Genomic DNA, 24,438 nt, shown 5'->3' on the forward strand with positions numbered 1-24,438 from the left:
GGAGAGGACCCCAAAGAAGGGTCTTGCTAACAACACCTCGCCTGAGAGGCCAGGGACCTGAGCAATGCAGTGAATTCTGTAAAAAGCAGAGGAGAGGTCTCTCGGTTTTCAGATCCAGGTGTGAATGCCGGGGTCCATGCCCTCTGGCTGTGGGACCTTGGGCCTGCAGTGCAGCCCTCTGGGGCGCAGTTCCCTGGGTGTTCACTGGCTCCTTGTGCTCAGTCCGTTTCGGAGGGAACCGGTTCAGGAGGGAGGCCATGGGTCGTAGCAATTCCCCGGGAAGAGCCAAGCAGCTCAGCCGGCGGCGCGGCACAAAGTCAAAGGCCGCCGGGGTCAGCTCCCACCCCGCGCCTCTGGCTGGAGGGCGCGCGGCCGCGTGGGCGACTCCCCGGGGCGCACCTGGCGGCCGGCCCCCCCCACCCCCGGCGCGGGCGGGGCGGGGCGGGCTCGCGGGGCCCCCGGCGGGCTGGGCGGGCGGGGCGGGCTCGCGGGGCCCCCGGCGGGCGGGGCGGGGCGGGGCGGGGCGGGCGGCGGCGGGGCGGAGCGGCGCGAGGGGAGGTAGGCGGGGGGCGGGGCGCGCGGCCCGGGCGGGAGTCGGCCCGGGGGCAGGGCGCGGCGAGCTCGGCGGCGGGGCTGGCGGGGCGCCGGGGGCGCGGGGGCTTCGGCGGGGCGGGGCGGGGCGGGGCGGGAGGCGGAGCAGGAAGGCACCGGCCGCGCGGCAGCCTCGCCCGGCGCGGAGAGGGGCTCCTCCCCGGCTTCCCTGGGGCTGCCCCCCGGACCCCCGCCCCTGCGGAGGACGCGTGTCAGCGCGTACCCGCCGCTGTCGTCTCATCCCATGTCATAGCCCCTCCCCCAGGCCTGGGACACCCCCCCCCACGGGGCCCATTATCCCCAGCCCCCCCTCGCGCTGACCCCAGGTCCCGGCCGGGCCCCCCTCCTCCGCCGGCGGGTCTCCCCCGCCGAAGCCAGCCGCCAGCACGCCCCAACCCCTGTCATCCCTCCGCCTCGCTCCACCTCGGGCCTGGGAACCCCGGCGCCCTCGGGCCCTCGTCCCTGGGCTCGGCCGGCCCTAGCTCCCGGCCGTCTCCCCCGGCGACGCGCCGCCCCCCGGGATGCAGCCCGCAGGCTGGGCGGCCGTCCGGGAGGCGGCGGCCGGCGACGTGCTGGCCGCCGACCTCCGGTGCAGCCTTTTCGCCTCCGCGCTGCAGAGCTACAAGCGCGACTCGGCGCTGCGGCCCTTCCCGGCGGCCTACGCCCGCCACGACTGCAAGGACTTTGAGGCCCTGGTGAGTGCGCTTCCCTCCCACCCGACCCCGGGCTGCCCTCGGCGGCCGGGCCCCGTGGCCTGGGGACCCGGGTTAGTAAACACGCCAGCCCCCCAGACCTAGCATTCCCAGCCTGGCCTTGGGGAGGGTTTCTGCGAACTCGGAACACTCACCCATACCCTAACATCGACACCCCCAAGGCTCTTGGTGGCTGCTTCCTCGTGTTAATGACAAGTGACTACCAAGAGTGAATTCAGTAGCTGCATAGGCCTCCACAGAATGTCCTAGCATGGCCAGCAGTAGGGGGCTGATCTGAATCCGATGCTTCTGGGAAGCATGGGTAGTTGGGAAGCTAGCCACCCATCCCTTTGCAAGTAATCAGACACCAAAAATCCCCAAAGCCTCCCAGACCTTGATCTTCAAAGAGGTAATATATGGGCAGCACTTTTATAAATTGTAACATAACAGTACTCATGTCAGCTGTTATGCTCTCCAGATTCACAAGGCAAACTTAATTTCTTACAGAGTTCATTTGTGGGTCAGGGTCAGCATTCCAGATAATCAGTTGTCTTTGCAATTCAAATATTTGGAATTGCCTAGAAAAAAATATAATTTACCAAAGCTGATTCTGTAAGAAATAGAAAATCAAAATAGACCATAATCATTAAAGGTGTTGAATTAGTAGTCAAAGATTTTTCCCTTCAAAACACCAGGCCTACCTGGTTTCCTTGGCAGATTCTACCAAACAATGAGGGAATGAGTGTTTCCTGTTTTATTTTGTGTAAAATTGTTCCAGAATATTGAAAAAGAAGCTAATATAACCTTCATCTAAATCTGATAAGGATAACGCAAAATTATAGGTCAGTGTCACTCATGAGTATAAATGTAGAAATTCTCCATAAAATATTAGGATCTTGAATCTAGCAATGTATAAAAGGAATAATTCCTTATTAAGAGGGTGGATTTATTCCAGGAATCAAAATTAGTTAAACATTAAAAAAAAATCAATGTTATGAACCGTGTTAACAGGTTAAGGGAGATGTTTAAAATCAACAGATGTTTAGAATTTTCTCTGATGAAGTGGTCAGGGTTGGATTCTCTCTTTGCTACCACTAGCAGAGGAGGTCTAGGGACAAAGCCCAGCCTCGTGGCCCTTACCCCATCCATTGCTGCCCAGGCCAGGGATGTGTTGAGGGCACCTTGCCCACAGTACACAGGCATTTCAGGGTACAGGGAGCAGGAGGTTGGAGAAAGATAAGCAAACTGACATCCCCTATGGTTTGTTCTGAAAATTCAAATAAATAGTTTTGTGAGTTTATGATATCAGAGCCTTGGGGATGAAACTTCCTTCAGTTTTGTCAGGAGATACGGAGCATCTGCTGTGGGCCAGGTGCTAAGGATATAGAATTAGAAACCCAAGAAGAGATCAACAGTGTGCTCAGCTGTACTATATGGGGTAAGCCTATATATACAACATGGAAGCCCGGAGCTGGTATCCCATTCCTTGGCAGTAGACTGGGATCAAGGAGCACTAAGTAAGGGGCATGGCTGATGCAATGCTGAGGCCCTAGAGACATGGAGGAGTTTTGAGGAGCAGAGAGGAAGAAAGGGGTATTCCAGGAGAAGTAACAGGATGGGCAGAAAGCCAGAAACTTATGGAGAAGGACAAGTCTGTACTTTAGTGTCAATGTCATGGGGAGCAGGAAGAGATGAGGTTGACCAGAGCACACAGAGCTGGGCATGTCTTGCCAAGATGTGTTAATTTTACCCTTGGACAGAGGAGGCCATTGGTGAGATCCAGGGTGCATTTTTTTTTTAAAGATTTTATTTACTTATTTGAGAGAGAACACGCGCATGTGCAAGTGGAGCGTGGTCAGAGGGAGAGGGAGAAGCAGGTTCCCTGCTCAGTGGGGCTCCATCCACGGACCCTGAGATCATGACCTGAGCCAAAGCCAGACACTTAACCGACTGAGCCCCCCAGGTGCCCAAGGATGCATTCCTGAAAGACCCCTGGGGTGGCAGGGTGAGAGAGGGATCTGTTCAGGAGAGGTGGACAGAGGGGAGAGATTAGGGTCAGAGGAATAAAACTCACCAGAGACGGTGCCCCGCAATGCAGCATATTAATATTTCCCAAGAAACATCCACATGGACGAGAATGCTCATTGTGCGCTTTTCCTGCTAGAAGGTCTTGGCAGACAGAATCAAGTTTGTTTGACAAATACGGGATAAAAGCAAAGGGAGCTTTGGAATTGTTTTTGATTTGTTTATGCTTTTTATTTTATTTTATTTTTTTATTTTATTTTATTTTTATTTATTTATTTACGATAGTCATACAGAGAGAGAGAGAGAGGCAGAGACACAGGCAGAGGGAGAAGCAGGCTCCATGCACCGGGAGGCCGACGTGGGATTCGATCCCGGGATTCCAGGATCACGCCCTGGGCCAAAGGCAGGCGCCAAACCGCTGCGCCACCCAGGGATCCCTGTTCATGCTTTTTAAACATTTATTTTTACTTATGCAAACAATGGTTGGATATATTTTTGTTATAAAAAAAATACAACTGATAGTGATAAAGTAAAAAGTGCCCCTGACAGAGCTGCTCACCCTATTCCACAACCCCCCCCCCCCCCCCCCCCCAGGGATCAGTGCTCTCAGTTTAAGGCACTTTCTTCCTTCCTCCCATACCTATAATCCTTTAGGAGAGCACTGGCAACTCAGAGAACCTGAAATAGCCACTCCTTTATAGGGACTGACTATCTAGGCCTGGGGCTTATTGTGCCAGTTCTAGCCTGGACACCCTTTCTCTCAGGGGCCACTGGAGAAACACGGACAGGTTCCCACCATCCTGTTCCGCCGTCATATTCCCTAGCTGTTGGGCCTGGGCTAGTTTCCCTCACAGTGGTGCCCAATAGGGAATATGGGGTATAACATAGAATATAAAGGAGTGGCTAGAAACTAGCCCAGGCCGTGCAGCTTCTTGGCTCTCTGTAGGCATGGTTTTAGTGAGCAGTTTCCTAGAAGGCCACTCCCCCACGCAGGGCCTGGCGCGATGACTGCTGGGGGTTATGCACGTATTCTTAAATAAATATACTTTAGGTTCCATTTTGCCACATGTTACATGAATTATAGAAAAGATGCAGAGAACTTGGTATCTAGACCTTGGTATCTGACTTAAAGTTTAGCTTTTTATTATTATTATTATTATTATTATTATTATGTAAACTCTACCCCCAATGGGGGGCTTGCACTCATGACCCTGAGATCAAGAGCCCTGTGCTGTACTTGACTGAGCTGGCCAGGCACCCCTCAAAGGTTAGCTTTTAGAGAAAATGGAATCAGGCCTGGACTTGGCCTTCTGGATTATTTTGTGGTTACCTAAAGAAGGAAGGCATGTAGCTCTGAAAAAGTCCCTCATTGTTGGGGCACCTGGATGGCTCTGTGATTGAGCGTCTGCCTTTGGCTCAGGTTGTGATCCTGGGGTCCCAGGATCGAGTCCCACATCAGGCTCCCCACAGGGAGCCTGCTTCTCCCTCTGCCTCTATCTCTGCCTCTCTCTATGTGTCCCTCACGAATAAATAAAATCTTTTTTAAAAAGTCCCTCATCGTTAGCTAAAAGCACTTGAAAATAATGTGAAACTGTATTATTTTCAACCCCTTTAAATTAATTTTCTCCCCACTGTGAGGTGTCATTACAAACTTATAACACACGTGTTGCAGTTTCCAAAATTCAGATCTTTGGCTGAACTATTTTATTGACTGTTTTCCTGATAACATCCCCTTGCTGAACCAAGCTCTTGGGTTTAGGTGTGGCTCTGGCCTTAGTTTGTCCCAGGCCCAAAGTCCCAAATCATTTCTCAGGTGCCTTGTTTGGAGGACATTTCTATTCTGAGTCAGCACTTTAATTTTGCCCTGGGAGTTCTTTTTATTCCCGGGGCCTGGCCTGAGAGGTCCTTGTCAGATCTTTTGAGGAATCAAATGAGGTATGTGCTGATTGCCTCTGCCTCTGAGGACAGGTCTGTAACCTTATTCCTTAGGAAAAGGGTTGGCTAAACTCTTATCAGGTCACAGAATCTCTAAGATACTTGGGATGTCCTATAGCCCCAACCATTGACCCCTGAACTTCAGGTTGACACAGTTTATATTCCAGAGTCGCTTTACATAGGATCTTGTCATTGGTGTTACAGCTGTTTTGTTTTTCCCCTAGAAAACATCCTGCTCTGGTTCACCATGAGCCTGAAGATCCTTTCGGGGGGTAGGACGTCAGGGGGAATGGCTCCTTGGTATTAATTCTAGCCCCTTGCCACCCAAACTGTGGTTGAGGCCCAGCAGCAGCAGCAGCACTTGGGAGCTAGTTAGAAATGCAGACCTACCCTGGAAAACCCAATCAATACCTGCAATTTAACAAGATTCCTTGGCATTTGTGTGCAGTGTGAAGTCTGAGAGGCCCCGTATCCGGCTTTCCCCATTCCCATCTACTATTTTGGGGGATGAACTATGCTGATTGACTCTTCTAGTTCTGGTCTGTGGCTTGTGCTCTCTAGCCAAGGTGACTCCCCAATGTCTGGGTTAAAACATAAATAAGCTTCTCTCTGTCCTAACCCCAGGGAATGCTTGTCCTCTCCATGCCATCTCCCTCTTTGTCCAGACAAACTCTCCTTAATCCTTTAAGACCTAACTGTAGGGTAGCCCTGGTGGCACAGCGGTTTAGCGCCGCCTGCAGCCCGGGGTGTGATCCTGGAGACCCGGGATCGAGTCCCACATCGGGCTCCCTGCATGGAGCCTGCTTCTCCCTCTGCCTGTGTCTCTGCCCCTCTCTCGTTCTCTCTGAATGAATAAATAAATAAATCTTTTAAAAAAAAAAAAAAAGACCTAACTGTAACCTCATCTTATTCTCTGGGATAAGTTAGAGGAGTTAGAGGAGTCTTTCCTCTGGGATCTTTCACAATTTAAAAAAATTTTCTCTTATAAACATTGCTATGATAAATTACCTTCTACATTAGTCGTGGTTTATATCTCTAGTTATTCTCTTGAGATAAACTCCAAAGGGTGAAATTTCTGGGTCAAAGGGTAACAAACTTTTTGAAGTGAGGCTTTTGATGCTAATTTTCAGATTAGAAATTGAATAATGACATTTGTTGGGGGAAGTCATTCTTTTTTTTTTTTTTAAAGATTTTATTTATTTATTCATGAAAGACACACACACACACACACACACACACACACACACACAGGCAGAGACACAGGCAGAGACACAGGCAGAGGGAGAAGCAGGCTCCATGCAGGAAGCCGGACATGGGACTCGAATCCAGGTCTCCAGGATCAGGCCCTGGGCCGAAGGCGGCGCTAAACGGCTGAGCCACCCGCAGCCTGGGGGAGGTCATTCTTTATAAGACCGTCCACCTTGGCTCACATTAGAATCCCCTGGAAAGCTTTGAAAAATACTGATGTCTGGGCCCTCCCTCTAGGGATCTGATTTAATCTCTGAGGTGGAGCTTGGGCATTGGGATATTGTGTTTATGTGCAGAGACTATGTAGTTTTAAGATTTTCCTGTTGATCATTTTCATGAGCACTCATGTGCTGGGTAGTGAGGAAATGATTACAGTTATTCAGTCCAGCCCGTTAAGTGTCCATTTGGGTACATATGTGATATCTCAAGGTAAAATTCTGAGTCTTTTGGGTTACCTTTTTAGTTCCCTTCTCTCAGGAATAGTCTCTGAAGAATAGAGGGGAAAAGTATACAGATATAAAAAAGATTTGGATCAGACGTAGATGTGTGGCGTGACTGTGGGTAGGTATGTGATTAGAAAGATGTCTCAGCCTGTGGGATGATGATCCGGAGACCCCAGGGATGACATCATTCTTCTGGTACAGACTACTTCCTTCCTTCCCAACATCCCAGAAATGCAGGCTTTCCCCTATTGAATTGGTGAGCAGGAGAGAGGGGGCATTTGATGAATAATAATACAGTACCTAATGCTTATATGATACTAATAGCACTTGCTACCTGCCTGGCACTTTCTGAACTTTTTTTTTTTTATATGATAGTCACACAGAGAGAGAGAGAGAGAGAGAGAGAGAGAGTCAGAGACACAGGCAGAGGGAGAATCAGGCTCCATGCACCGGGAGCCTGACGTGGGATTCGATCCCGGGTCTCCAGGATCGCGCCCTGGGCCAAAGGCAGGCGCCAAACCGCTGCACCACCCAGGGATCCCCTCTGAACTGTTTCTACATGGAACTCATTTAATCTTCTTAACACCTCAGTGGTATCTTATCATCTCTGTCACCATCAGCTAATCAGTCTGTGCTGGTGGGTAGACCACCCTCCAGCTCCCAGATAATGGTGGCATGTAGCCAGAGAACCATTCCTTTACAGGGACCCCAGGCTTTTTGTGAAGAGTTCTCTTATAAAGTAAACTTTGCCCCCTAGTCTGTTTTAGTGAATCTGGATTTTTCAGACCTTAGGTTTGTGCAAAGCAAGGTATACCGGTGTGTATAACTGGGGCGGCCACCTTTCCCCAGTTTCATTTCCACCCGTCCCACCCACTCCACTGTTCCAGGTGTTACTTTATCTGCTTGGCCCTGGAGGCTGGTGACCTTGGTTGTACCTTTTGGTTCATACCCTTCTAGCACCTCCACCCACATCTAGTATCAAGACCTCTGGCTTTTTTTTCAGGTGTTCTTTCTTTCCTGCTGTCTGCCCTTTTAGAACAACATTGATTAATATCTAAACCTGAGTATCCCCACCTTTTCCTGATAATAAGAATCCCCTGTGGCAGTGGCTGTAAACACTGGTTCCTAGGCTTCCTCATCAGGAGATCATGATCTGGGTGTTTGCAGAGTGTCCACTGGGCTGTCCTGTCACTTCCTGATTCAAAGCAATGACGTGAGTTGTCTCCTTCCAGGGTCATTGGTCTTCTCTTTGCTCTGTTCCTCCCTTTCTGGTTCCTTGCCCTTGTACTCTCAGTCACCCGAACTACCTTTCCTGAGAGACTTCCTTTCTCAAACCCCTGGTACTGCCCTGGTCAGGCCCTGTCTAGGCTCCTGGACCCCTTCTCCAGCTGAATAGTTCTTTATTTCTCAGAGCAGAGGTTGCAAAAGTATAGTCTGTGGGGGTGACAGGCTTTATTTGTTCCATTAGACTAGAAATTGGGAAGAAAAAAAAAAAAGCAGCTTACAGATTTCTTTTTAAAAGAAAAACATCTGAGGTTCCATAGCCTGGCTAGAAGTTACCCATGGGCAGAAACCAGCTGGAGCTGGGGGTTGGTGGTTGGGCCCTTTGTTCCTCAGCACTCCTTCCTGGACGCCTCACATGCTCGTTTTCATCACCTGTCTGGCTCTGAGGGCATTTGAGCTTGGGACCACCTTTTGCCTATCTGCCATGCTCTCTCCCACTGGGAATGCCATCTGCTCTACCTCTCAGGACCCTCTCCACCACTGTGTCCTACCCACTCCATACACCTTTCCCTCTGCCTTCTCCCCGAACCCCCAGAAATACCTGCCTCTTTCCTGAACTCTTGCTCTCCTCAGTCAAGGTTTTGGCAAATGTCTTCTGCTGTAACTTGTCTACATGGAGGCTCCATACTGCAGGGTTCATCTTTCTCTGTACCTTTGACAGGGCTTAGGCTCAGCCATTAGCTATGATGGTTGTATTATTTGGCAGAGGGGGTGGGGCATAGTCTCCAGAAACATCCCTGATAAGCTTCCCAAGCTGTCGCTTAAAGTTCTGCCAGAATTGCTCCTTTGGGCTAAAATATTTAGTCCATAATAAATTTCTCCATTGAAGAGTGCCTGGCTGGCTCAGTCAGTGCAGCATGCAACTCTTGATCTAGGGGTTATGGATTCCAGCCCCACGTTGGGTATAGAGATTACTTAAAATCTTTACAATAAATACATTTCTCCATTGATTTGGTAGGAGAGGATAATGGAGAATGGACTTGAAATCAGGCTGCCTAGCTTCGTGTCTCTGCCCTGCCACTGAATAGCTGCATGAACCTGGGGGCAAGGTGCTTAGCTTCTCCAAATCTGTCCCCTCCTCCTTTAGCAAAGGCCAGTGCGAGGATAAAATGAGATGCACGCACAGCAGTTAGCCCAGCTCCTGGTACATGATCAGGCCTCAATAAATAGTAGCTGTTCTGAACTTGTGCCAGGTTCTAGGCCAGTTGGTGAGTCTCTGGATACATGAGGTGTGGTTGGTTCTCAGGAAGCATTTGTCCCAATCACATTTGAGGTAGCCCCAGGGAGTCAAGTACCAATGTGGGATTCCGCATAGAGCACAGGAGAGCAGAGACATCAAGGGTGGTCAGGGACGGGAGGGGGGGGTGGTGGTGGTGGTGGGGGTGGTGGTGGGGGGTGGTGGTGGTGGTGGTGGTGGTGGTGGTGGTGTGTGTGACTTTAGGCTAGCCCTGAAGACCCTGTGAAATGTTACGCTGAGCAGCTGCAGAAGCATAAAGGAAAGACACAGGGCGGGACGCCTGGATGGCTCTGTGGTTGGGCATCTGCCTTTGGCTCAGGGCGTGATCCCGGGGTCCTGGGATCAAGTCCCACATCGGGTGCCTTGTGTGAGCCTGCTTCTCCCTCTGCCTGTGTCTCTGCCTCTCTGTCTCTCATGAATAAATAAATAAAATCTTTATTAAAAAAAAAGACACAGGGCAATTGAGGAATAGCATGAGGGCAGTAGATGAGAAGTTTGTGGTAAGAGGCGCTGTCAGGCAGAGAGGCTGAGCCAGACCAGATATCCATGGGTTGTGTTAAAGGAAGCATTGTTAGATTTAGCAAACTAAGTATAGGCCACCAAATTAAGTTTGGATTTTAGATAAGCAACAGATAATTTTGAAAGTGCAAGTATGCCCCAAATATTTTATTTTTAAAAAAGATTTTATTTATTGATTTGACAGAGAGCACAAGCAGGGGGAGGGGCAGGCAGAGGGAGAGGGAGAAGCAGACTCCCCACTGAGCAGGGAGCCCAACAAGGAACTGAATCCCAGGACCCTGGGATCATGATCCAAGCCGAAAGTAGATGCTTAACCAGCTGAGCCACTCAGGCACCCCTGCCCCAAATATTGTATAGGTTATACTTACACCAAAAAAAATGGATTTTGTTGTTTATCTGAAATTCAAATTTAATTGGGCAAACTGTATTTTATCTGGCAACCCTACTTGTATGCCTGGTTCCCAAAAGGCCCTGCCAAAATGCAGGCAGGTTTTGGTCAAGAGGAAGAATCCTATTAACTTTTTGGAGCAGATTTCTTTTTTAGAGTAGCTTGAAAAGCGAAATGGATATAAGGGTAGCCCTTGAAAGGTTAAAGAGTAGGGACAAAGTGATCAGCAGGGACACATAGTGGCCCTGTTTGGGCAGGCAGCAGTGGGAGGGCCTGATCTCTGGAAGAGGAGCTCAGGGGGACCTATGTCCAGCCTGGAGCCAGGAGGGATTTCTCCCATTTTCCCAGACTGAACCCCTAGAGGCAGCCTAGCTTAGCTGACTGGCCTTTTGTGGGCTCCCTGTGCCCAGGTCTGGACTGTTGGCAAGGGCTGTGGCTCATAGGTGGGATTTGAGAATAAGAGGGATGGGGACAGTAATCGTGGGAGAGAAGACTTAGCTCTGGCTCTGGGATAACAAGCGTAGACCAGGAGTAGAAAAGAAAGACAGAAGCTATAGGCTGCTGCGGGTGTTCTCTGGATTGTGTAGGCAGCAGGCAGGATGGCCACCAGAGGGTGCCCTCCGTGGCTCTCTATAGCCTACAGAACAAAGCTGAAGGTCCCCAAGGTACGTCAAGGGTTTTCACAGACTGGCGACCCCTCCCTCACACTCTAAGCTCCAGCCACCTGGAACCTCCTACGGTTAATGATGACAGTTGTGGCAATCCCACTAACAGTAGAGTACTCAGATCCTCCTATTGTCCTAAACACCATGTTTGTTTAACCTGATTAACCTTCACAGGGATCTCATGAAGTGGCTACTATTATCCAAATTATGTATTTGAGGAAACAGACACAGGATTCAAGGTCAGACAACTCACTCAGGTCACACAACTAGTGGGGACGTAAGAGCCCTGGTTAAGACCCAGGCTGCCTAGGAAAAGAGCCTGCATACTTCACCATGTTGCCTTTTTCTTCCCTGACTACAGGCTGCATCTTCCTGCTTCTGCACCTTTGCATATCAAGCCCAGGTCACACAGCACCTCCTCTGTGAGGCTTTCCTGACCATCCCCTATCCCCCCAGGCCCCGATCACCTATCCCCCCCAGGCCCTGCCAAGCAAAAGTCCCTCCTGGTCCTCTTAGTAGTTAGTATCCACTTCTGTTAATGGCAATGAATAGGTTTCAGTTATAATTCTTTACCTTGCTGCCTTCCCCACTGTGTAGTCCCATATTCGTGGAGCATTTACACATCCACACATCCATGGCATGTATGTGTGTATCTTTAAAGATTTATTTTAGAGAGTGTGTGCATGAGAGCAGGGGAAAAGGGAGAGAATCCCCGAGCAGACTGCCCACTGAGTGTGGAGCTGGATCCTAGGACCCTAAGATCATAACCTGAGCCGAAATCAAGAGTTGATTGCTTAACCAACTGAGCTACCCAGGCACCCCATCCATGGTTTTTTAACTGGATCTTCATTGATGCTCCACAAGGCATGTAGAAAGCTCTATTTAGATGTTCAACGCTAGTGATCGAATCTTTGAAAATAGAGATAGGAATAAAGTAGTCTTGAGATGTTTCTGAATTTCAGCTACCAAGTTAGTAAATAAAACCCCCAAGGTTAGCAACAACCAACTTTCTAGAAAAAATGGAAAAGAAAAGAAATGGACACATAAATGTGAAAGAAATGTGACCTTCTTTTATCTTCTCAGCAATTCGATGTGGAAGCAGCTGGGGTTCCGTGTTAGAGGAGACTGAGGTGCAGCCAAGTCCAGTACTTTCCCTAAGGAGCAAGCATTCAAACTCGGATCTCTCTGTTCTTTCCTCTACATCCAGGAAAGAGAATTAGGAAAACACCAGACAGTCCTTGGCCTTTAGGAGTCTTGGCCATACTGAGAAGGGAGTACTGGAACTGAGAGTTGTAGGTGGTGTAGGAGAAGGGTGCCTGGGTTAGGAGAGGTGCGGGAAGGCGCATCCCAGGGGACTGAATGAGGAAAGCTTGGAGGTGGTACAACCCAAGCCATGTTCACACCGCACCAGTCTGCAGTGTCTTAAATGCCGTACTGGACAGATTGGGCTTCTAGCGAGGTATAATTTCTGGGCAAAAGCTATAGATACCTTGTAGCTATCTGTAAATTGGGGTCCTCTGTCTCTTATCAGAATTCTCAGCACCAAATGTGTTTCAAAATTCAGATTCTGTCCTATTTTACAAAGGTAATGATGTGCTATACCCATACAACTAATCCGTTGACGCCATTCACACAAGGCGGCAGCCGAGACCGAAGGCTCTCAGACACATCACAGCTCACAACAGGGCAGCTTCAGGTGTCTGTTCCTGCACAAGTCCCTGCAAGGGCTCACACAGAGGTCCAGGAGTTTGTCTTTGCCCCCTGAGAATGGTGGCTGAGGAGTAAGGAGATGAATGCGTGGGTGCGGGACCTGGTCTGGCCTTGATGAAGCCCCATGTGCCACAGACGCTGGGCTCCCTTGTGAGAACACCATAGACATAGTTGCTGGGGTCCTCACAAAAAGTCACCACACTTAGGGAAACCCCAAGCCGTGAACTCCCCACTCATAGTTTCTTCCCATCCATGTACAGTTTACCATTGTGGGTCATTTTGACCATAAGCAGATGTTGCCTGGTTATATATATAGTTGCCACACTACTTTTTTTTTTTAAGATTTTATTTATTTATTCATGGGAGACACAGAGAGAGAGAGAGAGGCAGAGACACAGGCAGAGCGAGAAGCAGGCTCCATGCAGGGAGCCCGACGTGGGACTCGATCCTGGGTCTCCAGGATCACGCCCTGGGCCAAAGGCAGGTGCTCAACCCCTGAGCCACCCAGGGATCCCCACCACACTACTTTCATCTGGTCTCCAGGAGACAGGTTAACAGGGTGTTAACTCATGTTGAGGGGAAAAGACTTCCTTAACTCTTTACCCAAGCTTGTGTATATCACCTGTTTGGTAACACCTCCAGTGAAGTGGTTTCCCATCATCAGACATTAATATTACTGCAGCAAAAGGTATCACATCAGTAGTAACAGGAAGTGGGATGAGTAAAGATTAAACTAACCTCACATCAGCTCAGGTTTTATACCAAATGAATTATGAAACAGTGTTTTAGCATTCAGAGCTTTTGGAGTTTGGTATTTGGAAAGGGGATCGCAGACCTGTACCTGTCTCTCTCTCTCTCTTTTTTTTTTTTTTTTTAAGATTTTATTATTTTATTTACTAATGAGAGACACAGAGCGAGCCAGAGGCAGAAGCAGGCTCCACGCAGGGAGCCCAACATGGGACTCGATCCCGGGTCTCCAGGATCAGGTCCTGGCCTGCAGGCGGCGCTAAACCGCTGATCCACTGGGGCTGCCCTGTACCTTTCTTTCTTAAGAAATTACTTGAAACACGAAAGACCTGCGGTTTGCCGGCCTCACCATGAGAGGGCGCCTGGTTATCATCTTGTTTAGGATCCTTACTAATGGAGGTTTTTCCTCACTTCAGCTTGCAGATGCCAGCAAGTTACCCAACCTGAACGAACTTCTCCAATCCTCTGGAGACAAAGACCTACGGGCCAGGGACCTGGTGAGCTGGATTTTATCCTCAAAGGTCCTGACAGTCCACAGTGCAGGGAAGTCAGAGGTGAGACTTGACAGCAGACTCCCAGGGCTGACGGGCTCTGGGACCTCCTTGTTCACCAGAATGGCCTGGGAAGCTTGCTGAAAATGCAGGTTCCTGGACCTTGCCCTGAGAGATGCTGATTCTGTGTCTGGAGTTGGCTCAGGAACTTGCATGTGGCGGTGCTAGGCTGTGTTCTCCTTGTTACCATAAACCTAGAGCCGGCCACCGGGTGCATTTCCATGTCTCAGTCTCCTCATCTATAAAATGGGGGTAGTAATAGTATACTTCCACCAGGGAACTGGCTGTGAGAATTGAATGAATTTTCCCATCTAGAAGAATGCCTTAGAGCATGTACTAAGGGCTCGGGAAATGTTGGGTATCACAAGCACCCCAGGTAAATTCAACAAGGGTGGGCCCTTGACCACACCTCAAGAAACACTGGCCTCATCCAGTTGTCGGGAAACAGAGAGGCAGAACCTGGTTCATGGAAAACTTCAGGCTCTGACATCAAATCCCACTTTCATCCAGTATTAAGTCTCCTTTTCCCTATTTGTGAATTGAGAATATTAATAGTTACGAGAGAGGGGAGCTATGGTAGAAAGTATGTAACCCCAGTATAGTTTCTGGCGCAGATCAGGCATTCCATAATCTAGTTTCCCTTGCCTGGGCAGGATCTCCTGGGCATTGGCTGGGATGACAAGGACCAGAGCATAGATGGCAGATTCCAGATCTGGTGCTCTTTCCTCTGAACAGCAGTGTTTATCTGTATTCTTTATCAGTTTTATTTTTAAATATTTTAATTATTTATTTGACACAAGTAGACAGAGCAGCAGACAGAGGGAGAGAGAGAAGCAGGCTTCCCACTGAGCAGGGAGCCCAACGCAGGCCTCAGTACCAGGACCTTGGGATCATGACCTGAATGAAAGCAGATGCTTAACTGACTGAGCCACCCAGGTGCCCCATACTTTATCAATTTAAATTTAAGAGCATTTCATTTTACAAGCTCCTGCTAAACACAAAAATCCTCCTCAACTGGCATAGAATTTGGTATCTCGGATTCTGGTGTCTAGGGATGTCCACCTGTGTTGGTAAAGAGTCAGTAACACAGAGAACCCTGCAGTGGGAGTCAGAAGATCCATATACAAGTCCAGGCTGGGTTGCTAACTCCTAGGTTATCTCTGGGTTTCACTTTTGTCATCTGCTAAATTGAGATTTATTCATTCCTCATATGGGTATCAAATATCTACTAGATGTTGGGTACTATAGGTAAAGTAGTTGTAGATAAGGCAGTGGCTTTTTGACTTTTAATTATAAATAAGTTAAATTTCATTAAAATATGGAGTGTTGGCACCATATGGAGTGAGAATTATCAGCTTTTTATTGTGCCCAAGTAAGGATATTATTGGGCTTCCATGTATCATCACTTTATAAAAGGATGTTTTAATCCAAAAAAGGAGGATGGCCTCAAAAAAATGACAAAAGGTCAAGGCAAGCTTACAGCAATATAAACATATCTGTTACATGGTCCTTATTTTTCTCATTTAATCACAACCCAGAGAAAACTTCATCACAGACTGGCTTTGGTCTATGACTTAGTATTTAGAAATCAATGAAATGATGTGTTCTCTGCCCTGAAAAGGATTATTGCCCTTCAGGAAGAGCTTACTCTTCTGTATCAATTAGGTTTTGTTGCATAACAAACCATCCCCAAAACCTAGAGGCTTAAAACAACATTGATTGTCTCCCATGATTCGATGGGTTAGTTGGGTTGTTCTTCTGGATGGGGCTGGATGATCTAGGGTAACCTCACATGTCTGGGTCTTTAGCTGGGATGGCTGCTGTGGATGGGGCCCTCCTCCTCTATCCTACTGAGGGCTAGCAAGGCTCGCACCCATGGCAAGGAAGGGTTCCCAGCAACAGATGGTAAAGGGCAAGCCCTTTCAAGTTTCTGTTTGGTATATAATTGCCAGGGCCAAAGCAAGTCACATGGCCAAGCCCAGATTCAAGGGGTGGAGAAGTAGATGCCACTTCTTGATAGGAGTCCTGGAATTCTGCCTACAGAGTCACAAGGATTGGGGGTGGGGGATAAGGTTTTGCCCATTTTTGCAATTAATCACACCCGTTTACCTCCTGAGATTATTGTAAAGATGAAATGCAGGAAATGGATGTGACAGTGTTTTTTTTTTTTTTTTTTTTTTTTTTGATGTGACAGTGTTATGAAAATTAGAGATGGTCTTTAGTTAGGAGGAGGAGAGTAGTCCATACTTCGCAGCCTGGTGTAGGGAGAAACAGTATTTGAGGAAAGCAGTCTTGAGCTATAAGCTTTCCCCATAGGCGGTAAGCCCAAAGCTTTAGGAGGCCATTTTGGCAGCACATCCTAACTACCTTCCCAAATAAAACTGACTTCCTACATGTTTTCAAGTTCGAAAAGATCCAAAAGCTGACTGGTGCCCCTCACACGCCTGTCCCGGTGCCGGACTTCCTGTTTGAAATTGAATACTCCAACCCAGCGAACGCCAAATTTTATGAGACCAAAGGAGAACGGGACCTAATCTACGCCTTCCACGGGAGCCGCCTCGAAAACTTCCATTCCATCATCCACAATGGGCTGCATTGCCACCTGAACAAGGTGGGGCCTAAGCCTGCTGACAAGGGGGTCAGAACCCTGGGGAATTTGCTGGTGGGAGCTGGGGGAGAGGTTCGCAAAGGCCTTGCCACTCAGGTGTGATCTGTAGACCAATAGCAACACCAGCATCTGGGAACCCAAGAAAAGCCAGATTCTTGAGCCCACCCTAGACCTTCCGAATTAGGACCTGCATTGTAACAAGATCTCCGGATGGGTGATTCCCATACTGATTACAGTTTGAGAAGTACTGATTTAAAGAGGTTCCCAGCCTTAGCCGCCCATTTGGAATCACTTGGGGAGCTTTTAAAGATCCCAATGCTTGACTGCATCCTCAGACCAGTTAATGAGGATCTCTGGATGTGGGGCCCAGTTAACAGTATGCTTTAATAGCCAGGTGATTTCAGTGTGTAGCCAGTCCTCGCGACTCAGCATGGTCTCTGGCCCAGCAGCATCCACGTCACCTGAGAACATGTTGGACATGTGGAATGTCAGGCACACCCCAGACCACCTGGTCAGAGATCATTTTAACAGGCTCACCAGGTGACTTGTATGCACGTTGAAGTTTGAGAAGCTCTTGTCTAGGAGGAGACAGTCCCACAGAGGCAGTCCTAGGAAAAATTGAGGAATGCTCCAAAGAGAGGTTCTTTCTTCCTTTTTTAAAGGTCAAAACAGTGTCAACCACCCATCTCTGCTGGCTGTGTTTTGCTCCTTAGTGAGGTATAGGAGGAAAGGTTCTGATAGCCATAAAGACCACCTTAACAGCTCTGTGTCCTGGGCAAGTTTACTTAACCTCTCTGAGACTCAGTGTCCCCATCTGTAAAATAGGATGTCATCACCCACCTTCTGGTGTGCTGAAAGGATTTAAACAATTCATATATGCAAAGGCCTCTTCCTATACTGGACTCCAAGAAAGTAATGGTTGTTTTCATAGGTGGATGGAGAGGGAATCTGGGGTAGTGGAAGGGCTGTGGCCTTCCTCCAGTCATGCCAGCATCTGCCTCATCGGAGGGGCTGGTTCTGTGAACCATGGGCTCAGTTGTGGCTGATGCAGCCCTGGGGCTAAAGAAACTTTTCCAACACTGCTGTAGCTTATTAGTGCAGTTGGGTTTTACGTAGGATGATGGGCTTGTTTATACTGGCTCTCAGCTTATTATTATGGCCAGGCTACTGGAATCCAGGAGGCCTCTGCTTCGCAGCAGAGCTGGCCGGGAGAAGCTGCCTTCAGATTACAATCTTGTACAGCAGACCTTCACTTCATTGTTCAGGGAGTTGCCACTTAGAGGCACATTGTCAGAGTCCTTTGGTAAAGTGGATGCTCTGTTGGCCACTTCTCTCTGGGTTTTTAGTGAGGGGCTTGCTTGAAGTTGAAGCTGTGAGATTGTTTTCATGGTACAGATAGCCCACCTTTCCCACTCTTGTGCACCTCTGCTCATAGCAATCTGGCTTGAGATTCTTGAGTCTAGGGGGTCTGTATATATGTGGCAGCCAGAGCTTACAATGGGTATGGAAGCAGATCAGATGACATTCACTGTTCTTGGAGAAGTTCTGTGTCAGCTTTTGAGACATGGGGATATTGCCTAACTTGACAAGGGGCTTCCCAAAGGTAAAACAAAGGCTTTCTTCATTATCCCTCAACTTCACTGAAACAGCTTAGAATTTTGGAAGCCTGGTGCCACTGAATAGGACATCTCTCTCATTTCTCAAGGTTAAATGTTCACTGAGCAGTTTGAGTTCACTCAACAGATATCGAAGCAACACAACTACATGCTTCACTGCCTGAGAAATGAAGAAATGTATGGTGACCAATCACTGACAGACTTGGAAAAAAGAGTGATGATTGATTACAAATAGTAATTTGCATCTGTTATTTGTGTAAGTGGTATGTAAATTGAAGAGCAAGCAGCAGAGTTCAAACTTTATACCATTACCCAAAGTTAATATACTATAACTGAAATTTAAACTATGTGAACTGGTGTTATGTAGTTAAACCCTGGTAAATAAAATTTTGCATATAACCCCACACACACACAAAAAAAAACCCAACCTAAACCAGATACTGATACTGCAGCCCAAACATAGCCATTGAATTTCAACTTGAATTTCAAATTCCATCCATTGGTAGCAGCTACCTGAAATGTGGAGAAGGATTTGGAGTCAATATGAATGAGTGCCACAATTGATATTTTTATGTTGGCCATCATGGTTGATTATTCGACCCTTTGACATGGTCTACCATGGGCAGAAGATGTGTTTGCTATGCCTGCTGTAGCCTCAGCTTGCAGGTATGTCACCTGGGCTCATTCTCTCTCACCTGGCATGCTTCCTCATGGAGGACCTGAAGTTAGCACCTGTCACTAGGGACCTGCCTCCTAGATTTTGGACATTTTCTTGGTTGGCAGCAATACAAAGAGAAAAAAAAATACAAAGAGTAAAACTTACTCTGCTCCTAGTAGAGGCCTAACTTGTTATGGTTTCTGGGCTAAGATTCATTTCTTCTCTGCATAATGATTTAGATTACTTCCACCCTCAGGTGTGATCCCCCTCCCTGTGCATAAGTGTGTGACTTTGTTTCTGCAGGACCATCAGTATAACCATGCTAAATGCATTCATTTAAAAGGAATTATTGACATAATACCACATAAGGGCCTACTCCTCTCATGTGCCAGGTGGCCTGCTTAAGGCTTTAGGTACATATCTCATTGAATCCTCATCTATGATGTTGTGAAGGAGATACTATCATCATCATTTTGCAGATGTAGAAACTGAGACCCAGAGAGTTGATATAACTTGCCAGCTTGTAGGAGGTGTAGTCTGAATTCAAACTCAGGTCTGTTGGGACTCTCATACCTATGTTTTTCTCACTTAACCTTGACCACTAATTTGCTAGGCGAGGCAGTCACATCCACAATCTAAAGCTAAACTGTTATCAGATAGAAATGTGTTTAATTATAACTCTGTGATGATGTCATAGAATGACGATATCATATGCCTTTTACCAGGGGAAAGGAAGGCTTGAGAATTTTGTGTTTATAGTTCTGTTGAAGAAAGACCTATGTCATCTTGCTGTGCCAACTTTACATTCACCCAGCCTTGTTTCTTTTCTGTCAACCCTTGGCATTCCAGACATCCTTGTTTGGGGAAGGGACCTACCTCACCAGTGACTTGAGCCTGGCCCTCATTTATAGCCCTCATGGCCTCGGATGGCAGCGTAGCCTCCTTGGCCCCATCCTCAGCTGCGTGGCTGTGTGTGAAGTCATTGATCATCCAGATGTCAAGTGCCAAATGAAGAAGAAGGGTGAGTGAGCACTTGGCCTGGACCTGGGCTGCAGGCCTCTTAAGTGTACGGGCTCTTGCCATTGACCCATCTGTTGGGTGGAGCACTCATTGCCTACTAAGGTATGGACCAGGTCCAAAGCAATGTGGGACAGGAGCTTGTCTTCAAGGAGTGAGCAGTCTCCTTAGGGACAAATGATGGAAAAGATACATTTACTACAAAGTGGTGGGCAGAGAGTGCCAGGTGACAGGGCTGATGGGGTCCACAGGGGCAGCTCAGAGGAAGGTGCAATAAATCATCGTTGGTCTGAGCGCTTAAGGAAAGCTCTAGGGAGGAAGTGTTTCAATAGTTAAAAGTGAGTGTGTGAGGCTAGAGTGTGGGCTCCTTGAAGGCTGAAGCTGGGTTTCAGTCACTGTTGGTCTCCTGGTATTTGCATAGAGCCTGACTTGACATTCAGTAGGTATTTGCTAAACTGAAGCTAAAGACCAGGATCCAGACCCTGTCCCTCCAGGCTACTCTGGTGAGTGGCCGAGCCCCCAGAGGATGTGAAGGGTAACTAAAACCACGGGGTGTAAATCCCCGACTCCGCCCCCCCCCCCCCCCCCCACTCTCTGGGGAGCAGAGGACTAGCTAGCCACCTCCATCCACTCCTCTGATACGTTCCTTAGAGTCTCTGGCTTGTGCACCTTACTGTTTTGCCCTCCAAGGCAGAAGAGTCACGGAACTGTTATTCTAGTCTCCAGAACTGACCTGTTGCTTCCACTGAGAAAAGGAGAATTGAGAAAACTGTCTGTTCCTGGCCTCTAATGTAAAACAACTGGAATCCTGAGGACCGGGCCCAGGTCTGACGCCACCCTTCTAAACCAGGCAGCATGAATATTTGCATTTATAATTCTTAGGAAGTTTGCAAACTGTGACATTAAACATCAGAACAAAACCTTGCAGTGTCTGCTGTCACCCAGCTTTGGCTTTGTTTGTTTGTTTTTGTAAAGCTTCATCATGTTTAAAAAAAAAAAAAGTTTTGGGTTTCTTGTTTTGTTTTTTAGACAAGTCTTGGTACAAAGGGCAGAACGTAAGAGTTCTAAGAAGTTCAAAAATCCGGATGGTTAATTTAAAATGCCTGCTAAGAGGCTTGTTTTAGGTCAAATCCTGTGCCTAAGCCTAGATAATTTTTTTGTTATGACCTTCAATCCGCTTCTTCCCTCTGCTTTTCCAACTCAGTTTCTTCCCCTTTGTATCTTTTTAATTTTCTTATTCTTTTTTTTCCCCCTCCTCTGGTTCGTCAGATTCTCCTGTTTTTTAGTGTCATATACACAGGGCATTCCCCAGCCTGCTGGGGCTTCTCCATCCTCACTACCAGAAGGCTCGACCTGTTTCTATTCATAATTTACTTCTTTTATTATTCAATTTCCACTCCCCCTCAGTGAAGCTGTCCTTAATTCTCCTTATTCAGATTCCAAGGAGATAGATCGCAGGAGAGCGAGAATCAAACACAGTGAAGGGGGAGATGTCCCTCCAAAGTACTTTGTGGTCACCAATAACCAGCTTCTGCGAGTGAGGTACCTGCTGGTGTACTCACAGAAGCAACCCAGCAGGTAAGGAGGACAGTCCCTGTGAGAGGCCCAGGATAACACCCAAATGCTGCATCAGAGTATTGGGTTCTTAGTTATCAGCTTCCCTTGCCCCCAGCCTTATACTTGAGCTACCCACGGTGAGGGGTGAGGAAGATGGGGCTGATGAGATGTGGTCCTGGCCCTAAGAGGACTGTATGTTCTAGTGAAGAAGATAGAGACTTGTAAACACAAATGACATGCGGGACTGAACGAAGCCAAATTGGCTGCCCCAGACCATGAGGCCCCTCTGCCACCTGGGCTCCTGATTGGGGTGAAGCTGAGAGGCAGGGTGGTCCCTGGACGCTAACTAGGAAGGTGTGCTGCCCTGCGTGGTCACTTCCTGCAGTGGCTGTTGATCTACCACCTGCTCCTCTCTGCACCTGAGATGCTTCATCTTGAGCTCTAAAATGAGGACATTGAACTCAACAGGAGATGAGAGCTTTCAGCTCCTAAGAACCATGGTGGATTCCTCATCCCATCTCAGCAGGGTGGTAGTGGGGGTATATGCGGGGTTCTCCAGGGTCAAGGGTCACTTTGAGATCCTGTCACATTGTTGGGGTCCATGACAGAGCTCCTGATGGGGACGAGCAGCAGATGAACAGGTAGGATAGGAAAGAGGGTCACTTTTAATACTGCCCACTCCTGCTTGTGGTTTCCATGCTTCAAGATTTCATAAACCAGTAATACCCCCCCATCCCCCAAATTGGGGAAATTTGTATGAGGTTCCTAAGTGAGGAACATTATCCTTTGGTTTAAAACCATCTGGCTTTTTCTACTTGAAAATTCCATTCCTTTCCCACTTCTCCCTGGAGTGTCTCTTCAGTGCACACTTGGACAGTTTAGATCATCTCCCAATGGGCCAAAGAGGATTTCCCCAGCTCGGACTCACATCTACATGTCTAAAAGTGAAAAAGACTTTTGCTAAATAATCGGCCACCTGCTGCCATCTGGGCAGACACCCTGAGCAGGGTCATTCTTCTAGATACCAAAGTCTCGCCTGAGAAAAGACGGGTTGTAAAAGGTACAGGAGGAGCCGTGAAAGAGAAGTTGAGGATGAGCTCATTGCATAGCTGCCTTTGTACATTTAGAAAATGTTCTGGTGAAAGCTGTGTCGGCGCCAGGGCAAATAGCCCCAGATTTTTTTGAGCAAAGGAGCACGCATGAAGCTTCATTTCATGGCTCACTCACAGGATGAAATTCATCATTTCATCTTTTTTGAGCCAGAAGTTGTTACATACACTTTAAAAAAAAAATGTTTTTCACTTCTTGCCAACGTCACTTTTTTCTCCCTCCGGCAGGGCTTCAAGCCAGCTGTCCTGGTTTTCCAGCCATTGGTTTACGGTCATGCTATCGCTGTATCTGCTGCTGCTGCTTATTGTGAGTGCCATCAATTCCTCAGCTTTCCAACACTTTTGGAACCGTGCAAAGAGATAATCTCTCTGGGCTTGGTGTGGGGGCCACCTCAACCATGTGCCTTATGACAAGCTGTCCTGTACCTCCCGTGCCTCACATCTAACCAGGTGGAGCCTGGGGGCCAGTTGGGAACCGCAGGACAATTTTCATATGCCATAAATGTATTGATTGCCTTTGATGATGCTCCCAGCCACACTCTGGTCAGCGGGGACTACGAGCCCCTCACTCTGAGGTTTTGGGGGAATCCTCCTGTCTGCTCCTTCCTAAGCAGTCCCAGGGAGTTGGCTCTTCTGCCAGGGCCAAAGGAAAAAGTCCTGCTGCATTTAAAAACAAAGTGTCTGGGCTGTCCGTGGTATGTTTACAATCACTCCTGGCAGACATTGGCCCTTTCTCTAATGCCTTCTGGAAGGTGGAATATGTGTAGTGGGGACTGTAAATCACTAGGCGGTTGCCTTGTTTTGACTTGAGACACCCAAGAGGAACAGTCATGTTTCTCATAAAAATCGGTGGGATCGTTTCTGAATTCCATCAGCCTTTGTATGTGAGTGCAAAACATTTTCACAGTTTTCTCAGATCCACAAACAGCCTTCTGCTGTAGCTGTCAGCTCCTTGCCCTAACATGGATGAGAAAGGAAGGAGCCAGAGACCTGGTAAAAAAGACAATCTTAACAATGAGCAACTCAAGTCATCTTTTTCTAAAAATCACCAACTGCTGATTATAGCTGAAATGGAAACACGTGTTTGTTTTTCTGTTTTTTTGTTGTTTTGTTTTTAATTAGCCATTTGACAAATTCATCTTTGGGAGCTGAGTAAAAGGGGAGATTTCTAAACCTAGAGCACTCTTTGGCCAGTGTCTGTAGTCTCTTTCCTGGCTGTGTTTTAGAGGAAGGGATTTGAGCCACAGGCCTGCCTCCTGTTCTCGTTCTCACGAAGCTGCCTTGATTGTGGCCTCCCAGCCACAAATGCCACGCCACAGGCCTTCTGTGGGCTGCCAGCCTTCAGGACAGAGGCCTACCTCAGTCTGCCACAATTGTGCATGGACTTAGCCTCCCTTGGAGGGCTCACAGGTCTTGGGAACTCAACCTGGGCTTTAAAAGTACAGAGAGCACCTCTGGCTACCCAGGGAGCTGCAGTTCTTGCTGATTCTCTCTGCCCTTCCTTCCTGCCCTGTTTCAGCCATCATGGAGCCCTGTCTGATTTGGGGGGTAGATTTCTGTAAAGAAGGTAGAAAGTCAGTTTTCTATAATCTGTGAAGTTGTGAAAAAGCCACTATCATGGTTTTTACATCGAATATTGCAACATTTCAAAAATAATAAAGGTATTTTCCTAATTAGTAGGTTGTCTCTGACTGCTTTCAGCCTTAGCGAGAGTCTGCCGAGTATGCCCTGTTACTAAAAATCTTATCCTCGCTTCCCTTCCTTGTTCGAGGTAGTGGTTTGCTGAACAGCATGTATCACCTGGATATCTAGTAGGTATTAGATTTCTCATCATTGAT

The 24,438-nt window shown here is 47.9% G+C and overlaps 1 protein-coding gene across 1 annotated transcript; it reads left to right on the forward strand.

Moving 5' to 3' along the window:
- The first annotated feature begins 703 nt into the window (after positions 1-703).
- PARP16 (poly(ADP-ribose) polymerase family member 16) lies at positions 704-24,276 on the forward strand. The gene is made up of 6 exons (XM_055320131.1): positions 704-1,286; positions 13,901-14,038; positions 16,440-16,646; positions 19,767-19,938; positions 21,371-21,512; positions 22,829-24,276. Exons 1-6 carry the CDS (start codon positions 1,113-1,115, stop codon positions 22,962-22,964), a joined length of 969 nt encoding a protein of 322 aa, XP_055176106.1. The 5' UTR covers positions 704-1,112; the 3' UTR covers positions 22,965-24,276.
- Positions 24,277-24,438: the final 162 nt, after the last annotated feature.

The sequence above is a fragment of the Nyctereutes procyonoides genome, unplaced genomic scaffold (genome assembly GCF_905146905.1).
Source record: "Nyctereutes procyonoides isolate TBG_1078 unplaced genomic scaffold, NYPRO_anot_genome, whole genome shotgun sequence".
Classification (NCBI taxonomy): Eukaryota; Metazoa; Chordata; class Mammalia; order Carnivora; family Canidae; genus Nyctereutes; species Nyctereutes procyonoides.